This window comes from Cyprinodon tularosa, unplaced genomic scaffold (assembly GCF_016077235.1).
Source record: "Cyprinodon tularosa strain WSP-4 unplaced genomic scaffold, ASM1607723v1 ctg874, whole genome shotgun sequence".
In the NCBI taxonomy this organism is placed as follows: domain Eukaryota; kingdom Metazoa; phylum Chordata; class Actinopteri; order Cyprinodontiformes; family Cyprinodontidae; genus Cyprinodon; species Cyprinodon tularosa.
In genome coordinates, this window is record NW_024039645.1 from 812,622 (window position 1) to 833,499 (window position 20,878).

Here is a 20,878-nt window from a genome sequence, read left to right on the forward strand (position 1 = left end):
AGCTTCTCCGCTTTAGAACCTGATTCCAGGCAAAGCAAAGTAAGGACACCTGGCAAACTGAGGCAACCAAACCCCCTCTCTGTTTCTGCCCTTAACCCTTCACCATCATCACTTCTTTTTCCTCCAGGAATTCAGTCCCTGTTTTATTTTAACCACATGAAAGAAAGAACAGAGCAAACAGAAAAGGTGAGAACTCACCCAACCCTTTCCTCTCCTTCTATATCCTTCTCTCTTCCTTTCTCTATCACAGCCACAGCTTGTGAGGCCAAACCGCTCCTATTGCTGCTGCTCCCTGGTCACGCCCACATGGGGGGGGGGGGTGTTATGACCACCATCCAGAGGCATTCTCTGGCCACACCCCTCATTCAGATAAAGTCACTGGAGAACTTTGGGAAAACAGAGAGCCATCCCAAAGCACATGGGAGCAGGTAAAGCCATGTGATCGTCTCCTCCTATGAGCGTCCATCTGCTCCTGCTTCCCTCCTACGGCTTTGTTTCACAGAGGAGGGGTTCAATTATACCAGTGTGTGGACAAGCTGCTGAGATTTGGTCATCGTCGCTCACTACACTGCAAAAACAATCTAGAAATAAGTCAAAAAATTCTTAAATTAAGTGTATTTGCCCTTAATTTGAGTAAATAAGATGATTTGCCAGTGGATTCAGCTTTTTTTACTCTCAAAATAATATAATTAGAAATGTAATAATGAAATAACGTAATTGCTTTTTTTTCTTATTTTAAATGTAAAAGTCAGTTTAAGAAAAATTGCTCTTATTTTAAGAAAAAACATCATGTGAAACATCATCACACTGAAAAAACTATTTAAAAATGAGCAAAAATGTCTTAAATTAATGGATTTACTCTTAATTTGAGTAGGTAAATGAGATGACTTGCCAATGGAATGAGTATTTTTACTCTTAAAATTAGATATTTGCATAAAATGCACTTGAAATAAGACAATGCAATTGTGTTTTCTTATTTTAAATGTAAATTGTCTTATTCCATTGGCAACGTATCTCACTTACCTCCTCAATTCAAGAACAACTGCACTTATTTTAAGAAAAAATGACTTTTGATTTTTTTTCAGTGCAGCAACCCTCCAGCTCTAACTAACACATGATTAAACCCATGACTATCAGAGTTCCTCTATATTTAGAAATTCAAAGCCCTGATGGAAGATAGTCTGTAACAAGGTCAACTTTAGCTTGCATTAGAGTAAAAAAAAAAAGCTAATGTTTACCTGCATGGGAAGTGTTTTTAAGCCTATGAAATAGATCTAATTGGTCTGCTTTAGTGCTTTAACCTAAAGGAGAAAAGTTAAAAAAAAAATTACTGTCAAATTAACCAAAATCTAACTTTTCATCCATGATGGAAGTCAAAATTTCCTCAAATAAAATCTGTTCTTTACATCCAGGGGCGGATTTAGGAAATTTGGGGTCCTAGGCATAAAACAGCCCCATTCTCCAGATAGAGAAATGTTAATAGAATAGACATCCATTATCTGTTCTAGGTTGTGTCCCTCTCTTCTTGTCCCTTTTCTTCTTGTTTTCCTCTCCATGTTTTGTACTCAGCTGACTTTTCATGCTGTCTCTAAAGGAATGAAAGATTTTTTCCAAGCACTAAGCTCACTTAGCTGATTGCTCCTTCCTGTGTTTCCAAAAAGGCCAAAGCAAATAACCCAGTCCTTCTTTTCACTGTAGACAAGCCATGATCTGCTTCTCTGTTCTCCATTTTTCATTTGGGTGAAATAATAGCTGCATGAATCATGACAGCAGACAAGATAGAGGAGAGCAGGAGGCGGGGTTACCAATCTACTCGCTCTGGAGAGCAGAGTTCACTGCTTTTAGATGTTCTCTCCAAAGTCTCCAGTAGCAGAAAAAAGTCTCTAGATTTGGCGCTAGGAGCTTTTTAGAAATCAAAGTGCCTTTCTCAGCTTTACAACAGCATATCAGTCAAACTGAGAATTATAACCCCCATCCTGTGAAAATGTTCAGATCATAAAGGAACTTGAATTAATCAGGGAACACTGCAAAAACGATCTAGAAATAAGTAAAAATGTCTTGAATTAAGTGTATTCACCCTTAATTTGAGTAGGTAAATTAGATAGTTTGCCAATGGATTGAGTAATTTTACTCTTAAAATAAGATAATTAGATAATATGCACTTAAAATAAAACAAAGCAATTGTGTTTTCTTATTTTTAGTGTAAATTGTCTTGTTCCATTGGCAAAATGTCTCTTTTACCTCCTCAATTCAAATTCAAATGGCCAAAAGTTGCTTATAGTTTTATGCTAAAGATAATTTTAGCCTCACTGTTACAGTAAGCAAAGCGAAACTCATTTTTTGTGAAAAATGCATCTCTTTCTTTCAGAAAGAACGTCCTGAAAGCCTGACAGTGTTAGCCAGACTGAGTGAGGCTGTGTTGAATTTAACATTGGCAGCCAAACAGATGAAACTGTTTCCAAATCCTAAACGTTCCCTGGAAATCAGTATCACTCCTGCATCCTGTGACCCAGCAATCCCCTCAACTGCTGGGCACAGCAACATCAAACAGGAAAATAAATATGCCCTGGAAATGAAGGTAATGATTAAAATGAAAGAAAGGTTTAGATTAACGAGGAGTTTGAGCGACAGGAACAAGTCAGTGATTTATTTGTTCCTGTGTTGATACAGCTTGAATTTTTTTTTCCCATCAGCACTCTGGCTGAACGTCTGAGAGAGGTTTCTAACATTCAGCAGAGAGGTTTCCTTCCTGCCGCGGCTGGATTTCAGTCTTAATCTTGATCGTGGTTTTTTGTTATGAAAGTAGAAATCTGTGTTTATCATGAATGTTGTTCTATAAGCTGTTGGCAAATCAAAAAAACGGCACATGTGTTTTGTTGATGTGATTCATATGGTGTGGGAGGAATTAAAATATCTCAGAGATTTCCCTCAGAACACGTTTAACCAAATCGGAAAGAACTGGTTGAGGTTAAAGGTTTGTCTGGAATAAACAAACAAATATGGAAAGTCGTGTTAGCATAAAAGCTGTGCTCTGCTGAAATAGTTTACGGCCACATTTTATGCGATTTATTTCAATCCTCATCATTGGCAACCCCCAGAAAACATTTGATCTTTCCATTATTTTATCAGTGTTTTATGTTTTACCAGGAATCTTTCCTTCCGTTTTTCATCTGCTTTTATGCTCATATTGGCTTTGATCTGTTCTGGAGAAAAATCTTAAATGTTTTTCCTATAATGCATCAACAGAGTCCCCCTTTTGATATGACAGCTTCTTGTGCATATCGTCTATTATCAAAGAAAGTACGTCTATAAAGTTGTCACCGCTTAGTAAACAATGTTTTCTGGATGAAAGCATTGAAACAACAGTCTCTGAATTTAACCATTCCGTCTTGTGGGAACCAAAGATCAAAGGAGGAGCATATATGATTTAATAAGCCTGTAAAAACGCTTTAAGAAAAGACGCATTTAACAAAAATGTGTGTGCATGCATGATATGCTCTAGTTAAGTTCTATTAAAACACACAGGCTACATTTTTAAGGGAATATAATATCTGCTTGCAGTGGTTATCCTCCCGTCGCAGGTATGACGCAGACATTTTTATATTTATGCTTAATATCGAAGCGTGGTCTGCGCCATGTTATTCCACGCCACAACGGCAGAGGGCCAATCAGGAACTAGCTGTTGGTCTAGATACGGCCGAGGCGGTGAGGAAGTGGAGGCAAGTTTGTGCGACAACGGAGGAACATGAGGGCCAAAAAGAGCAGAGATCAAGGTGGAAAAAGGTTCCCAGCGTTCTCGTGCACCTCGCTCTGCTAGCGGCTCCATCTTCACCGGCCGTTTTCCACAATACATACAAACGAAACAAGCCAGTAAGGTACCAAACAGGAAATATGCATAGTGTAGAGCGGATGTTGATTTGACCAATCAGAGGCCTCCTTTCTGCGGTCATCTACAGTTTGGAAAAGGTGCGGCTGCGGAGGGGATGGGGACGTCTCTGCGTTCACCGCCACACCAACGCAAACGACCAGGTTGCGAAGTATAAATCAACCTTTAGGCTACGTTCACACGGCAAGACTAAGAAAAGTGACCTTTGTCTGAAATGCCGTTCAGGTCGGATATATATGCGACACAGGTCGCATCTTTAAAAAATTCGTATCGGATTCAGAACCACAGAGCAAAGGCTACGTTCACACTGCAGGCCTTGATGCTCAATTCCGATTTTTTTGTGAAATCCGACTTTTTGTGTTGCCGTTCACATTTCCAAATATATGCGACTTGTATGTGATCTCATGTGTAAACTGCATTTATACAATGTAAGAGTCCCGCATGCGCAGTAGAGGACGCGATGACGTCACAGGCCAGCGTGCTCTGTGTTTACGGAAGTAAACATGGATGGTAGCGCTGGAGCTCAGTCTTTCCCAACCTTAAAAACTCAATATTTTAAAGGTTGGTTCAACATAAATACGGCTCTCCGCATCATCATCCGCCATGGTTGTTGTTTTTCTTGCCGCTTCTGCGTAGCAAGACTAAGAAAAGTGACCTTTGTCGGATATTAATGCCGTTCAGGTCAGATATATGCGACCTAGAGGTTCAGACACAGGCCGCATTTATAAAAAAATTCGTATCGGATTCAGAACCACAGAGCAAAGGCTACGTTCACACTGCAGGCCTGGATGCTCAATTCCGATTTTTTTGTGAAATCCTTTTTATTTGCATTGCCGTTCATATTTCCAAATAAATGCGACTTGTATGTGATCTCGTGGGTAAACTGCATTTATACAACGCAAGTGTCCCGCATGTGCAGTAGAGGACGCGATGACTTCAAAGGCAAGCGTTCTCCATGTTTACGGAAGTAAACATGGATGGTAGTGCCGGCGCACATCTAATAATAAAAACACAATATTTTAAAGATGGTTAAACATAAATACTGCTCTCCGCATCATCATCTGCCATGGTTGTTGTTTTTCTTGCCGCTTCTGCGTAACAAGAGTCAGAATAGTGACCTTTGTCGGATATTAATGCCGTTCAGGTCGGATATATGCGACCTAGAGGTTCAGACACAGGTCGCATTTTTAAAAAATTCATATCGGATTCAGAACCACAGAGCAAAGGCTACGTTCACACTGCAGGCCTGGATGCTCAATTCCGATTTTTTTGCGTTGCTGTTCATATTTCCAAATAAATGCGACTTGTGTGTGATCTCGTGTGTGAACTGCAGTCATAGAAAGCAAGTGTCCCGCATGTGCAGTAGCGGACGCAATGACGCCAAAGGCCAGCAGGTAGTGCTGGCGCACATCTAATCATAAAAACTCAATCTTTTCAAGATGGTTAAACATAAATACTGCTCTCCGCATCATCATCTGCCATAGTTGTTGTTTTTCTTGCCGCTTCTACGTAGCAAGAACCAGAATAGTGACCTTTATCTGGTATTAATGACGTTCACGTTGGATGAATGCGACTTGGCCGTTCAGACACAGGTCGCATTTGAAAAGACCAGATTCATATCGGATTCAGAACCACATAGCCAAGTGGCCTGGGTCGCATTGGAAAAAAATCAGATCCGTGCTGTTCAGACAGCCATGAAATGATCAGATCCAGGTCGCATATGGGCCAAAAAATCGGATTTGGGTCACTTCAGGCTGCAGTCTGAACATAGCCTTAGCATCAGTTTTAGTCGCATTTTAGTCATTACGATATGTGATAGTTTTAGTCAGTTCTAGTCGACTAACACCTAAAAAGGTTTATGCCAGGGTTCCTGAGAGCGAGTTATCCATCTCTTCTAGAGAGGATCTTTGGGGAGAACCTGGGTCGCCTACAGAGGTGAAGATAATCTTTCTCATCAGAGTGCTGGGCTTAAAGGAATAGTACACCCAAAACATGATTAGCCTTCATTTTCTACTCACCCCCATGCTGAACAACACTCTGGAGTACTTTTTTGATATCTCAAATGCATCTGGAGATCTGGGAGGCTTCTTGCTGTCTGCTGACATTCAAATAATGGAGGTCTATGGCGCCCGAGGCAGAAAGGTCCATAAAAGTCCACAAAAAACGTGTCAATATTCCTCCATACTGCTCGTCCAATGTATTCCAAGTGTCCTGAGTGGGTAGCATCCAGAATTTACTCGAAACGAAGTCATTTAGAATGTTTTTAGAGCATAAACAGTAGTGTATAGGATTTCCTGAAAGCGCGCACATGCGCGTTCACGACGCTACGGAAGCCGGCAGACCAAACCAGATGAAAGTGCGCATTCAGCGTCTGCTCTGCCGATAATGCAAGCGTAGAAGAAGAAATGTGCTGTTTACCTGTGCAAAGAAAGAAACAACGAAAGAAAAATGTCTGAGGACTTCAGTGTTGAGGAAGAGCATGAGTTCTTTGCCGAGCTGAAAGCGCACTTTCATCTGGTTTGGTCTGCCGCGGTTTCCGTAGCGTCGTGAACACGCATGTGCGCGCTTTCAGGAAATCCTATACACTACTGTTTATGCTCTAAAAACATTCTAAATGACTTCGTTTCCAGTAAATTATGGACGCTACCCACTCAGGACACTTGGAATACATTGGACGAGCAGTATGGAGGAATATTGACACGTTTTTTGTGGACTTTTATGGACCTTTCTGCCTCGGGCGCCATAGACCTCCATTATTTGAATGTCAGCAGACAGCAAGAAGCCTCCCAGATCTCCAGATGCATTTGAGATATCAAAAAAGTACTCCAGAGTGTTGTTCAGCATGGGGGTGAGTAGAAAATGAAGGCTAATCATGTTTTGGGTGTACTATTCCTTTAATGTTGTTCACGTTGGATGAATGCGACTTGGCTGTTCAGACACAGGTCGCATTTGAAAAGACCAGATTCGTATCGGATTCAGAACCACATAGCCAAGTGGCCTGGGTCGCATTGGGAAAAAATCGGATCCGTGTTGTTCAGACAGATGAAAAGATCAGATCCAGGTCTCATATGGTCCAAAAAATCGCATTTGGGTGACTTCAGGGTGCTGTGTGAACGTAGCCTTAGCATCACACTGCAAAAACAATCTAGAGATAAGTAAACATTTCTTAAATTAAGTGTATTCACACTTAATTTGAGTAGGTAAATGAGATAGTTTGCCAATGAAATTAGTAATTTTATTCTTAAAATAAGATAATTAGATAATATGCACTTGAAATAAGTCAATGCAATTGTGTTTTCTTATTTTAATTGTAAATTGTCTCGTTACATTGGCAAAATGTCTCTTTTACCTCCTGAATTCAAGAAGAAATGCACTTATTTTAAGAAAAAATGACTTCTCTAGATTTAGATTTTTTGTAGTGCAGTCTTAGTCACATTTTAGTCATTACGATATGTGATAGTTTTAGTCAGTTCTAGTCGACTAACACCTAAAAAGGTTTATGCCAGGGTTCCTGAGAGCGAGTTATCCATCTCTTCTAGAGAGGATCTTTGGGGAGAACCTGGGTCGCTTACACAGGTGAAGATAATCTTTCTCATCAGAGTGCTGGGCCTAAAACAGCAGCAGAGCTTCACTCACTGCTGGTTTCTTGTGTTGTTGATGTTGTTTCATTGCTTTCTAGTCTTTTGCTTCCCTCAAGCATTTTCTCTGACCTTTATTAGTTTTTGTTTAGTTTTCAGTATTTTTGGATTTTTGCCTCAGTTCCCCTTTAACTTTCATTAAATCATCCAAACTCATCTGTGCCTTTTCCTCTCTGCATTTGGTTCCCCTTAGCCACCACCCAACCTGACAGATTTGGTCTATTTTTAATCTGTTTTATGTTGCAAAAAAAAAAATGAACCTTTACAATTTGGAATAACAGCCAGATTATTTCCCAGACCGACGGCTCTATCCTAGATGCTACAATAGCTGGGTATAGAATGCTGCTTCATCATTGCTGTTGGGCAGAAAACGTTGATTTATAGGATTCAAATTAACTTTTTTATGAATTAATGCCCTACTTTATAAAAAAAAAAGGGTAAAAAGTTGTGAAAATAGCAGATCTAGTTCAACACATCAAATTGACAAAATGTTTAATAAAGGAATGATTTTAGACATCCAAGGTTTCCATCCCAAAGCAAACACTTCCTGATCTACTATGAATTATGCTTTACACACAGATCAATAAAATCTTAATTTCTCAACAAAAAAAAAAGAAGAAAAACTTTCTTCTTTGGCAATTTTGGCTTTACTTCTTCAATTTGCTTGGTTACTGCTGCTAAGGGGTGAAAGTAGATTTAAATTCACAGGGTTTTGATGTAAAAAAAAAAAAAAGAGAGAACCTACATAATTGCCATGTAATTGTAATTGTAATGCCATGGCAACCCGGAGCTAAATTGAACGAATTTGCTACTAAAATATTGAGACATTCAAAGGAAAAATAGAAAATGTTTTAATGGCAATAAAAGGAAACATTTACATCATATTTTAATAGATGGAAACAAGAACTATCAAGCATTAAAAATGCAGTTTAAATGTCAGACCGACCAGCCGCTAGTTTTTATTTTTTTATTCAGTCTTGTCAGTTCTTGTTATTGAGTCAAAGAAATAATTTAGTTAGATAATTGTTGATGAAAACAACACTGTCTGCATGAAATTAGAGCTTTTATGTTTAACTTGTTATTATAAGAAAATGTAGAGGACAGAGAAATATTTTAGAAAAGCAGCCAATCGTAAAACCCTTTGGGTTAAGAAACTGCATCCCAAGTAGCTCCCACAGGACAAGTCATTCGCTTCTTTCTATTAGTGCCTAATCTATTCAGGTTGGTTCCATTTGATTTATTTTCTTTAAAAATGGAGTACTATTTCTACGAGGTGGGATCTTCAGTGAAGATGCGATGCAGCCCTACAGGTCTACAGTCTGAATTTACGTGATTTGTGGACACCCCGACACAACAGAAAGAGAACAGTGAGAAAGCAGTGTCGCTATTGGCTGTCCTAGAAGGCGCTAGATGACGTCATTGGCTAACTAGCAAACTTCAAGTCATCCGGCTGCAGGAGATTCTGAATCCCGCCTATTTTAGTCTTTTTTTGCTGTCTGTCCAAGCAGTGCAGAGAGATAGGATAGCATATTATAAGAGTTTTAAAGAGACTTTTATTGAAACAAGTAAAGAAAAGGTGGCATTAATACACCATTAGTTGTTTGCCATCCAGCAAAAAAAAAGAAGAAGAAGAAGAACGCAGCAGTGCAAAGACACAAGGAGAATAGAGGAGCAGAATTGGAGAGAATGAGGCTGTAGAGGAGAAAAAAGACGGCCGCTCACATTGAGCCTCGTTCCGGTGGAGGTTTCTTCTTGTTAAAAGGGAGTTTTTCCTCTCCACTGTCGCTACAACCATGCTTAGTGTGAGGGATTGAAGAGTCAATGAGTCTATGCAATCAGCTGGTTTTCTTAGATAGAAAACTATGAATCAATTTGACTGGAGTGCCTTGAGACGTGTTGTGAATTGGCTCTACAGAAATAAACTGAATTGATTTGAATAGCGACATTTCATGACGAAATCGCAAAGTTGGGAACACTGAAAGAGAAGCCATGCAGTATCAAATTAAAGGATACAAGACAGAGCACATTAGCACATGCTAATGCTACCTGAGCTAGCATGCCATAACAATGGTCATACACAATAGGCCCAGCTGGTTGCAAATTGGGCCACTGAATGAGTGTCACACTTGTGCAAATCTGACATGTCTGTCTGGCTAAAGTTACAGGAGAGGAAAGGAAATGTTAGAGAAGCAGCCTAAAAGGATATGGTGACTCTGGAGGAGCAGCAGAGATCCACGCCTCATCTTGACATGGAGCTTTTAGTTGTGGATTTAACAAATCATTCTCTGTAGAAGATAGGGGTTCATCCTGGAACTGGTGGGTTGGCGGTTCGAGACCCTGCTCCTTTCTTTTTTTGGAAGAAGCCTCACCAAACAGAATCATATTCAAAATCCTGTTTCTGGCACCGTTTTGACCCCATGGGTGTGATGTAAGCTACAGCGGATGAGTATTTCAGGGAGTTTGGCAGCTGAAGGGTTCAGATACAGAGTATTATATTGTAAAAACACTGTACACTACAATACTCTATTTGTTTTATTTTCCTGTTGTTTTTATAGACCTTTCTAAGGTGCACATTGTGGGTAATGTGGGTAACCTGACTCCGCCAGATGGATTTGCTCTGCATATCTATCTGGAAACCTTCCGTTGAAGTAATTTTGGGAAGGGGCGAAAATACTGGTTAGCTGATTGGCCTATGTTGATGATAGACGGGCCAAATAAACCAGTCAGATCAACGAAGCATATGACGTACTAACAGAGCGACGACGAAAACACAACCACAAGCCAGGCTACTCTTGCCGAAACCAGTCGGGAAAAGAGCAAAAACATCTTTTCCTCTGAGAAAAGCCTCCAGAGCAGTGTTTTGCTCATCTTCAGTGAAGAAATACTCTGTAATTCCGATAAAACTTGCTCGATAGCCACGCTAACGCTAGTTTCATCGGCTGAAGCCGCCATGTTCTTTAGATTGAACTGTCGCGCTTCTCGTTGCGTCACACCTCAACCCGCCTCAAAGCCAACGCTGATTGGACGTTCGTTTGGTGAACGGCTCCAAATTTTCTTTAACGGAGAGTCTCCAGACTGATCTGCGAGTGAAACCTTGAAAACTCGTGAGATCAGGATGGTCTCACCAGGCTACATTGTGGGACCACTTCTACTATAACCTTTCCTGCTGGAAACACCACAATTTCTCTATTTTGGGCCAATTAAGGGATTTTCTGTTCTATTCAATTTTGATGGAGAAGCCATAGGGGCGGCTTCATACATATCCACTGTTACTGATAGTAAAAGTAGTAGTTGGTTTCATGGCCGCTTGGTCTTAATGGGACCCATGGCAGATAAAGAAGCCCGTTGTTTACACTGAAACGCAGCTTCGTCTAGACGGCTTTAGAATGTGCAAAATACTTGACACTTCCAGGAGGACAATGGCTGAAAGCATAGAGCTACAGTGGAAAGGTTCAGATCACCGACTATTCATGTGTAAATTTGGTTCAAGCAAAGAACAGTTCCATGCAATCTGAGTTTGAATGGAAAATACCACAGTGTTGCAAATCTGGTAGAGACATATACATCAGGATGTGTGGTTTGAAATGCAGCTGATGGTGGGAGTAGAAAGGGTTGGCCCAAAAAGAAATGCACTCTACAGATTTTAGATGAGGAAAAGAAAACAATGCTTCCAATCAGCATTTAATCTACAACATAAATTCCCCTCAAAAGCAAATAACAGCACATAACCCCCATTTGCAGAGGTACAATTCTCCTATGTGAGCACAATAACGTTCAATTATTATTAAGGGGATTGGTGGCCTATTGGTTCGGATATTGGGCTTGGAATCCTGAGGTTGTGAGTTTGAAACTCACTCCCACCGCCTCTACTCTGGCTCTCTGAGCAAGACCCTGGACCCCTAATTGTTTCCTGAAGGTTATGGATTAAATGCAGAGAGTTAATTTCTCCATTGTTAGATCAATAAAGTTCAATAAAGTTCATAACAAAATGTGAGAAAGTTCTACAAGTATACATCCTTGCTGCAGGGACTGTATCCCAGCGGTGCTATTAGTTCATTTGTGGGAGACCTGTGATTGGTCCAGGGCTCATAGCTGAGGTTGAGCTGGGAGAGAGCATAAGGAGCTGGTTAAAAGAATCACCTCTGTAACTCAAAAGTGTGACATTTTCCTGCATAAAGTGTGGGAGAGCTGAAAGTCCAGAGAAGGAAGTATGTCAAGGAAGTAAGGAGACAGGAAGAAAGAGATAAGTGAAGAGGGTGGGGGGAGGGTGGAAAAGTAATGCACAAAAAGGAGAAGGGGAAAAGAGGAAGAACATCTGGCCTGGCCTGGATATCTACAGGGATGATAGCTGGCTCTTACAGTCTTCCTGTTGTGTGTTTTCTGCTGCTGTTGCTTCACTCCCCTGTGGTGCAAATGGAGTCAGCATGTGAGACGAATGAGGACACCCCACCGTGGCCCCCAGCACTCAGCTGCCTCCATCTTTATATGCTATCACCCCCACGTCTTACCAATACAGCTGACTAAAATGCATTTGCACATCCTGAGATACTTAACAACCAAATTTAGTGGTTCACAAAAGTATTCACTCCCCCTTAAAGGAATAGTACACCCAAAACATGATTAGCCTTCATTTTCTACTCACCCCCATGCTGAACAACACTCTGGAGTACTTTTTTGATATCTCAAATGCATCTGGAGATCTGGGAGGCTTCTTGCTGTCTGCTGACATTCAAATAATGGAGGTCTATGGCGCCCGAGGCAGAAAGGTCCATAAAAGTCCACAAAAAACGTGTCAATATTCCTCCATACTGCTCGTCCAATGTATTCCAAGTGTCCTGAGTGGGTAGCGTCCATAATTTACTCGAAACGAAGTCATTTAGAATGTGTTTAGAGCATAAACAGTAGTGTATAGGATTTCCTAAAAGCGCGCGCCTGCGAGTTCACGAGCCTACGGAAACTGCGGCAGACCAAACCAGATGAAAGTGCGCATTCAGCGTCTGCTCTGCCGATAATGCAAGCGTAGAAGAAGAAATGTGCTGTTTACCTGTGCAAAGAAAGAAACAACGAAAGAAAAATGTCTGAGGACTTCAGTGTTGAGGAAGAGCATGAGTTCTTTGCCGAGCTGAATGCGCACTTTCATCTGGTTTGGTCTGCCGCGGTTTCCGTAGACTCGTGAACTCGCTTTTAGGAAATCCTATACACTACTGTTTATGCTCTAAACACATTCTAAATGACTTCGTTTCGAGTAAATTCTGGACGCTACCCACTCAGGACACTTGGAATACATTGGACGAGCAGTATGGAGGAATATTGACATGTTTTTTGTGGACTTTTATGGACCTTTCTGCCTCGGGCGCCATAGACCTCCATTATTTGAATGTCAGCAGACAGCAAGAAGCCTCCCAGATCTCCAGATGCATTTGAGATATCAAAAAAGTACTCCAGAGTGTTTTTCAGCATGGGGGTTTTTCAGCATGGTTCTGGTCTGTTAAATTTTTTTGTTGGATTTTTGGATTCCTGCTTTGTTAACCATTAGCTACGTTTACATGGACACAAATAATCGGATTGAAGGCCTGATCAGATCAAAAATGTTTCATGTAAACATGTCAGACTGAAGATTCTAATCCGATTCGGTCCGATCGGATATAAATTTAATTCCGAAAGAGAGAGGTGGTTTTTGCCGATCGCCATTCTGATTGGCGTCCATGTAAACACCCATTCGGATCTTAAGAGTAAAATTATCTTCACTGCGCATGTGTGCGACGCCAGCGTGACGTTTTTCCGCCTTGTCAACAACAGGAAACCACCGGTCGCTCTCGCTCTCGCTGTGAACAACATGGCGGGAGGAGTCTAGGAACGCCGACTTATACACTCAAGTTCATTTAAAGCTGCAGGAAGCAGGAATTTATCCTCCTCCTCTTCCTCTTTTCTCTCTCCACAGCCCACTCGCTCTCCCACGCCGGTTCAATCGCTCATTCTCTACATTTTCTCTCGGACATTTCGCTGCCAAGCGCTTTTTTCCTCCTCTCTCCGTTTTTCTTTCCGCTCGCTCCGAGCGCATCGTTTGTCAGGCCTCCCAAAAACCAGACGCAGACAGAACTGCCAAGTTTGGCAGGAAGTTCTGCGCATGCTTAAAAGATTTAATCAGATCCAACGCTTGGTACATGTATACACGCGTCATGATCGGATCATTTCATTTAGTGTCCATGTAAACGGAGATTTTGAATTTCCGATCAACCAAGGTTTGGATCGGATCGGGGAAATTTTGCGCATGTAAACGTAGCTATTTTCATCATTAAAAAATACAAGAATTCATCTCAGCATCTCTGCCTCTGCATTTGGGTCCTCAAAACCACAACCAAGATGTGACACTTTTCCATTTTGCTACAATACAACAACCCATTTTCATCTAGTCCCTGGATATTCCATTAAGTTATTACAGTCGGTGATGAAGATTCTCAGTCATCCAGGTCATGGTCATTCCGTAAATGACTATGAAGCTTTCTCAATTCAAATGTCTGGGATCCAGACATGCAGCGTATTCTCATTATTAGTTCGTATGAAATCGTACAAATAGTTATGCACCATAATTTTGTACGTTTTAGACGTTTTTTTTCCCGTCGCCTTTCGTCATATTTTTACGTCTTGCCTCAAGACAAGATATCCTTGCGCATGCGCATCTTACGCACCATTAAATAACATAGAATTTAACATACAATTAACCCTAACCCTGACCCTATCCCTAACCCTAAGATACAAAACAGCAAGCAACGTAGTTAGAGACCTGAAGAAGTAATTATTGCACTGTTTTTCCCATTTTTACGTCCGTCCGCAGATCTGCTTTTTTCGGCTGTATGGCTGCGCATGCGCACTGATCTGTATTTTCGAGGAAAAACGTCCAAAACGTACGAAATACTGTGCATAACTTTTTGTACTATTTCATACGAACTGATAATGAGAATATGTTGAGACATTTGAATTGAGAAAGCTTTCTGGAGGGGAAGCGAAACGTCTTCAAACCTTGGAAACCAAGTCCAGTGGATTGTTTTTACACTTTTACGGAAAAAGTATTACAGTTGTTTGTACAATGTCTCAAACATTGGCAGCGACTGGCTAGAATCAGAATCAGAAATACTTAAATAATCCCAGAGGGAAATTACTTAAATTTAAGTCACCCGTCCTGCAAAACCGGAAGCCTAGGTTCGTATCCCAGCTGAATGAGCTGCCAGTGTGGGTCTTTAGGCTAGACCCTTCACGCTAATGCTGGCTTTGGGGAGTGGCAGCCTAGTCTTTGGGCATTGCGCTTGGAATCCGGAGGTTTTGCGTTCGAGCCCCACTTCCACAAACTGCCACTCTGCCCAGTTAACGCAGATATTGCAGAGATTGTCCCTCTTGCTTTGTGGCGCGGAATAACATAGTGCAGACCATGCTTCAAAATTGGGCATAACTCAAGAATATCTGCGACATACCTGTGATAAGCTAACTGCGACACACTGCTACGGAAGTATACACAGCCCTTAACCCCACACTGCACCCAGGTGCCGCACAATGACAGCCCACTGCTCCCCAAGGGGGACCACAGAGGGTTAATTTGCTCTGTACTTGTTACAGTGTAACAACAAAAAAAAAAAAAAAAAAAAAAAGATTGGATGGACAAACTGAACTGAACCTAAACATCTTCTAAACCTTCAAACTGTACTTAAACACATCTTCTCTTTGCCTACAAAAGAGAAGCATCCCCACAGAATTTGCACCTGCATTGAAGATCAGCTTTGCCTCTGCTGACAAGTTCGCTCCTGCTTTAATCCGTGTAAATCTTCCTTTTGAAGATCAGACCCTGTGTCTCTCCTCAAACAGCAATCTGGAAACCCAAACCTGAACACCTCCGACTGCCTAATCCCAATTCTGTTTTCCCTTTTAGCTTTTTTGGGGCTCAGGTTATCCTGAGCTATCTCTATAGTTCTGCTGCTATAGGCTTAGACTGCTGAAGGACATAGGGACCCCTTTTTCATCATTCTGCTTCACTCTATCTCTATTCTCCCACTCTGCAGAATCTGTTAGTTCAATCTCTAACGTTCTGCTCTCTCTGCTTTTTCTCAAAGTAGCTTCATCTGGTCTGTTCCTGTTTGGCTGTGACTCCGTCCTGGAGAGAAATATCAGCTGTGCTGCTGCCATCAACACCTTTGTTTCTAGATGTTGGAGCTTGGCCTGTTTTCCAGTGTAGTCCTGTTTCTCTGACTGTGACTAACTGGATGTGCTCTCTTCATCCTCTGACATGGGAGCTGGCTCGGAGCTCATCTGCCTGGATCCTGGACGGGGCCGCCTTTTACAGTTGCCTTTTGTATCTATGCTTCTTTTTCTATGTCTGCTTCTGTGTCCTTAAACGCCAGTGGGCCTCAGCAGATGGCCGCTCACACTGAGCCTGGTTCTGCTGGAGGTTTCTTCCTGTTCAAAGGGAGTTTTTCCTCTCCACTGTCGCTACAAGCATGCTTCGTATGAGGGATTGCTGAAGAGTCAATCAGTCGATGCAATCAACTGGTTTTCCTTAGATAGAAAACTGGTGAACTGTAAAGTGCATTGAGATGACATGTGTTGTGAATTGGCGCTATAGAAATAAACTGAATTGAATTGAATGTGATAATTTCAAACCAAAAAGACAAAGCAGATTCTGTACTATTCATAGACAGGGAATTGTTTGCCTGTTATGTATTTCTACATCCTCAAAGTCGCCAAAGTTTTCTCAGCTGCATGCTTAAAGTAAAAACATCCATCAAGGACTCAGACCGCCTCTCAGAGAAACTGGAGCTTTAACTTGCCAACTGCAATAACTTTGAATCATGTTTTCACTAAAATAGCTTTAAAGAATTATTGTGTCGAGAGATTGCTTCTGGAAAGAAAGAAAGATGGAGGGAAATCTGCGACGAAAAAGCATCCATTCATTTCCTTTATCCCGATCTTTCGAAGAGCTATGGTTGGATTTGTGTCTGACTTCACTTTCGCCAAACACTGTATGAAAGCTTTAAGACAAACGGTAACAACCAAAATGATTACTCACCGAGCGTGAAATTTGTGTGGTTGCTGTATATATCAGTAGTCATCTCTCCTCTACGAGCTTTTTTTCCCCTTTTTCCCTATTGCTAGTAATATGATTCAAAAGTCCAACTTCACAGTTTATTAGTTTAGTAACTGTTAAATTTTCTTTCCTACTGTAAAACTAGAACTAATTGGAGAAACACTCCCCTCCAGTCCTTGTACAGCCTATCTTCTGGAGGCAAAGCCTCCCCTGATGAACAATAAATAGAGCCACTCCATGGGATCTGCCTTCTGGGGAATCCCTGGATCTGCAGGGGCAAGGGATGACTCAAAGCCAGTAAAAGAAAAAAAAAAAAAAGGCGGAAGCAGCTCTGTAATTAAACTATTTGTGTAGTTGCTTGCTCCATGTCTTCCAGAAACATCTAACCAAGTTATGACACTAATTATCTTTAATAGAAACCCCACAAAGGCAGAAGCAGGGAGGCAAATTACTGCCAAAGGAGAATTTCCTCTGTTAGGGATCAGTGAGCATCACTTTTACTGGTTTCACCTCGTGAATTTCCGGCTGCCTGCGGTCGCTCCTTCAAAGCGGCTCGACCCAGCCCCCCCCCTTCATGTGTGAATTCCTCATCCTTGCTGGGCTCCCGTTCTCCTCAGTGATGTTGATTTGTTCAGTCTGCTGTGTAGCATCACCGAGCTCATGCCATCCAGACTGGATGTCAAAGGTCACTAAACATTCATCTGAGCTCAAACGGCACGACTTTTCCCTAATTGATCACAGCGTTGCCTTTTGGAGAGAGAATATAAAAGCCCCTTTTGAATTTTCCAAATCCCTAAACTGTCACTTTAAATTTCTGTGATAACATAAGATCAACCATCTGAAAAGTGCTTTTTAAATTTCAGACAAGAGCAGCTGCCAATCAATAATGATTCAATTAAATTAAATTCAGTTTATTTCTTTAGCGCCAATTTAAAACACACGTCATCTCAAGGAACCTTCCAGTTCACCAGATCATCCAGTCAGATTGAGTCAAGGTTTTCTATCTAAGAAAAATCAGTTGATTGCATCGACTCATTGACTCTTCAGCAATCCCTCACACTAAGCATGCTTGTAGCGACAGTGGAGAGGAAAAACCTCCAGCAGAACCAGGCTCAGTGTGAGCGGCCATCTGCTGAGGTCAACTGTGGTTAAAGGAAACAGAAGCAGACATATACCCCATTTACACTACCCTTGAAAAACCGATCCATGCCGAGACCGGTCCGAGCTCGGATCAGCTGACCGGGCCGAGCTCGGTTCTGACGAATGTTTACACATCACGCTATCTTGGTTCCTCGACTCATCGCCTCCTACTGACGATCTGCGGTAATCAAGGAGGAAATTAAGAAGTTGGTGGCGGTAATGCACCAAAAGTTGTTTGCCAACCGCCATAAAACTCAAGAAGAAGAAGACGAAGAAGGAAGGAATCAAGCCAATCAAAATGGCGGTGCCCGTCACATTCAGAAAGTTATGCTTGATTATTATTGCTGTACTTCGATGTTTGCGGAGGGTCAGGCGAAGACGGCAACCTTTCGTGGATTTACCGTACTTGAGGAAGTCGGCTTTCAATTGTTGTTTATAGCTGTTCTTCTTCTTCTGTTTTGTGTTGGTTGGCAAGAATTCCCACCAACTACTGGAATGGAGTGTGAATCGGAATGTGCAGCCAGACGGAGATGATGCGTTCTGTTCATTCGCTCTTCTTATCAGAGAACCGCTCCAGGGAAAAACCGAGCCGAGCCCACCTCTGGAACTGGTCTGCAGTTAGCGCGGTTCGGTTGTGTCTAGCTCGGTTCAGTTCAGTTTGCTTTCCATTTACACACGATAAGTTGTCTCAGTTACTGAGCTCGGACCGGTCTCGGCACGGTTGTTCAAGGGTAGTGTAAATGGGGTAATAGAAAAACAAGCATAGATGCAAAAGACAACTGTAAAAGGCGGCCCCGTCCAGGAAACACACAGCCAGGCAGACGAGCTCCGAGCCAGCTCCCATGTCAGAGGATGAGGAGAGCACATCCAGTTAGTCACAGTTATGCTGACAGTACATATACATCACAAGATGGATTGAGAGCAAATATTCATAAAACTTTGCAATATTCATTTTTATATTAGCCTTCCATGAAGGATTAGCTCTGTTTGTTTACTGCAATAACGTGGATAATGAGCATGAGATATGCAGGAAGGCCTAAAGCCGGGCATACACTGCAATTTTTTCAATCGTTTTATGTAGCTATAGCTCACACTGTACGACGAAACCGCTATAATACAAGTTAGTGGAACGATCTATGTTCTGTTGTTTTTCTCTACGTTTTCAGTTTCAAGTTTAGCCAGGTTTTTCCTTGTTTCCTAGCTTTATTGGTGTCTAGATTCATTTAAGTTGCTTGGGGTTTTCTGTCTGTCCTCTGTTGCCCCCTTGTGTTCTTTTCCCTTGGCTTCCTCATCAGCTCTGCTTACACCTGCTCCTTATCAGCTTGTTAGTCCTACCTTTGTTCAGTCAGCCATAAATACACTCCCTCTGCAGTCCCTTTTTGCTGGTTCCTCGTCTTACCTTTTCTCACCCTGGCTCCTTGATGGTTTTCCCCTGATGTCTCCATGATTCTGGTTTGTTTTTGATTTTTATGTCAGATTTTTTGTATACCTGTTTTTGTTTAACATTTTTAAGTTGGATTTTTGGATTCCTGTTTTTGCTTCCTAATTTCCATTAAACCTTTTAAGAACTCACCCCTGCCTGTCAGCCTCTGCATTTGGGTCCTCATAAAAACCTTAAAACCAAATCCTGACAGTTAGATACCACTGGGTTAAAGCATCTTTTCTTAATTTGCCATGGAAAAATCAAACTACCTGGATCATCCTCATCTTTGTTTAATCAGAGCAACAGGTAACCCAGCTGCACGCTTTGCTGCAATGGTTTGCTTGATCAGACACTGGAAAAATGCTGTTGCAGGGATCAACATGAGAAGACATTGGAGTTTTTAGCTAAGCGTGAGTTGACGTTAAGCTGCTGTATCGAGATACAAGAAGGAAAAAACTCTTAAGTAGAAACTCAGCATTAACCAATGCAGAGCAAAGACAGAGCAGCTGAATATTCATCTCAGCAGATGGCAGGAATGTGACAAAGATGACCATCTGTCCATGCAGGCATTGCAAGGCTGCTCCTTTCGAAGCATGTTGTCTTTCAGCTAACAAGTGGGTTAGGCTATTTTCGTATTTCCTTTTCCTAAATGTGAGCAGTTGCGAATCTACACTCAGCAAAATCTTCACTCGGTTCAAAAAATCAAAAGGGGATCAACAAAACTACATTTAGATATTAAATGTCAGGATTTGGTTATGGAGTGTTGACCCAAAAGCAGAGGCAGGGTTAGTGAATTTCATTAATTAAAAAGGGAAACTGAAAACAAAGGCAGGTTATCCAAAAATCCAATAATGAAAACGAAGTCCAAACAAGCATGAAATCAGGAGTCCAAAAATCCAAAAGAATCAAACATAAAAACTAGTCAAAACGAACCAGAAACCATGGAGACATCAGGGGAATCACTGTCACAACGAGGAAGACTCAGGAAGACAGAGTTGGAGGAAGTTTGACAAAGTTTGGCAGTGTTTGACGTGGACCCAGCAAAGGGGAACTGAAGAGAGAGGGCTTTTAAAGGAGACAGAGACAAAGAGGGGGCTAATGAGGAAACTGGGAGCAGGTGTGCACAGAACAAGAGAGGGAAAGAGCTAGGGAAGAAGGAGAACACAAGAGGGCAGCAGAGAGCAACAAATAGAAACCTGGAAGACTGGAAATAACAACACAATGTTAAATTACTAGGACTATAAAACATGGAGAAAAGAAAACTAAACACTCAAAAGAAAACATAACAGAACCCAGACTAGAACAGTAACTGGAAAAAACCAAAGAACGCAGCAAAATAAAAATAAAACCACTAACACTAGAAACCAAGGAGTAAAGCAAGACTGAATACTGAAACAGAAACCTGACACTAAATAAGACGGATAAGGAAATTCTTTTCCATGTTTCAAGATCAGTCAGAATTCAACTTTAGTTTCTCCGGTTTGATCGTGCGGATAAAAGACATGATTTTCTCATTTGCTTCTTGGACAAAAGAACCACGACAGATTACATTTTTGAACAAACAACAAAGAGGATTTAAATGGAGAAGGATCACATTAATGGAAGATAACGTCCACTGAGGGAAGGCTTTATCTCAGTTCATGCCAACAGACTCCCAAAGCCCATATCTACAATCAGCCTTTCTCCTTAGGACTGGACTGGAGTTTGTTATGTGTGTA

General features: G+C 41.5%; 1 protein-coding gene across 4 annotated transcripts in view; it reads right to left on the bottom strand.

Moving 5' to 3' along the window:
• Positions 1-20,878, bottom strand: part of LOC119775515 (septin-9-like) — a 114,273-nt gene that overhangs the window by 56,831 nt on the left and 36,564 nt on the right. The window contains exon 1 of one of the 4 annotated variants that reach the window (XM_038273505.1): positions 16,580-16,637. The exons of 1 other annotated variant lie outside the window; for it this stretch is intronic. In XM_038273505.1, the coding sequence (XP_038129433.1) occupies positions 16,580-16,622 (43 nt within the window). In that variant the 5' untranslated portion in view covers positions 16,623-16,637. Of the gene's footprint in view, positions 1-198; positions 352-16,579; positions 16,638-20,878 lie in introns of those variants that run through there. 2 more of the 4 variants (XM_038273506.1, XM_038273510.1) reach the window with 2 other exon arrangements.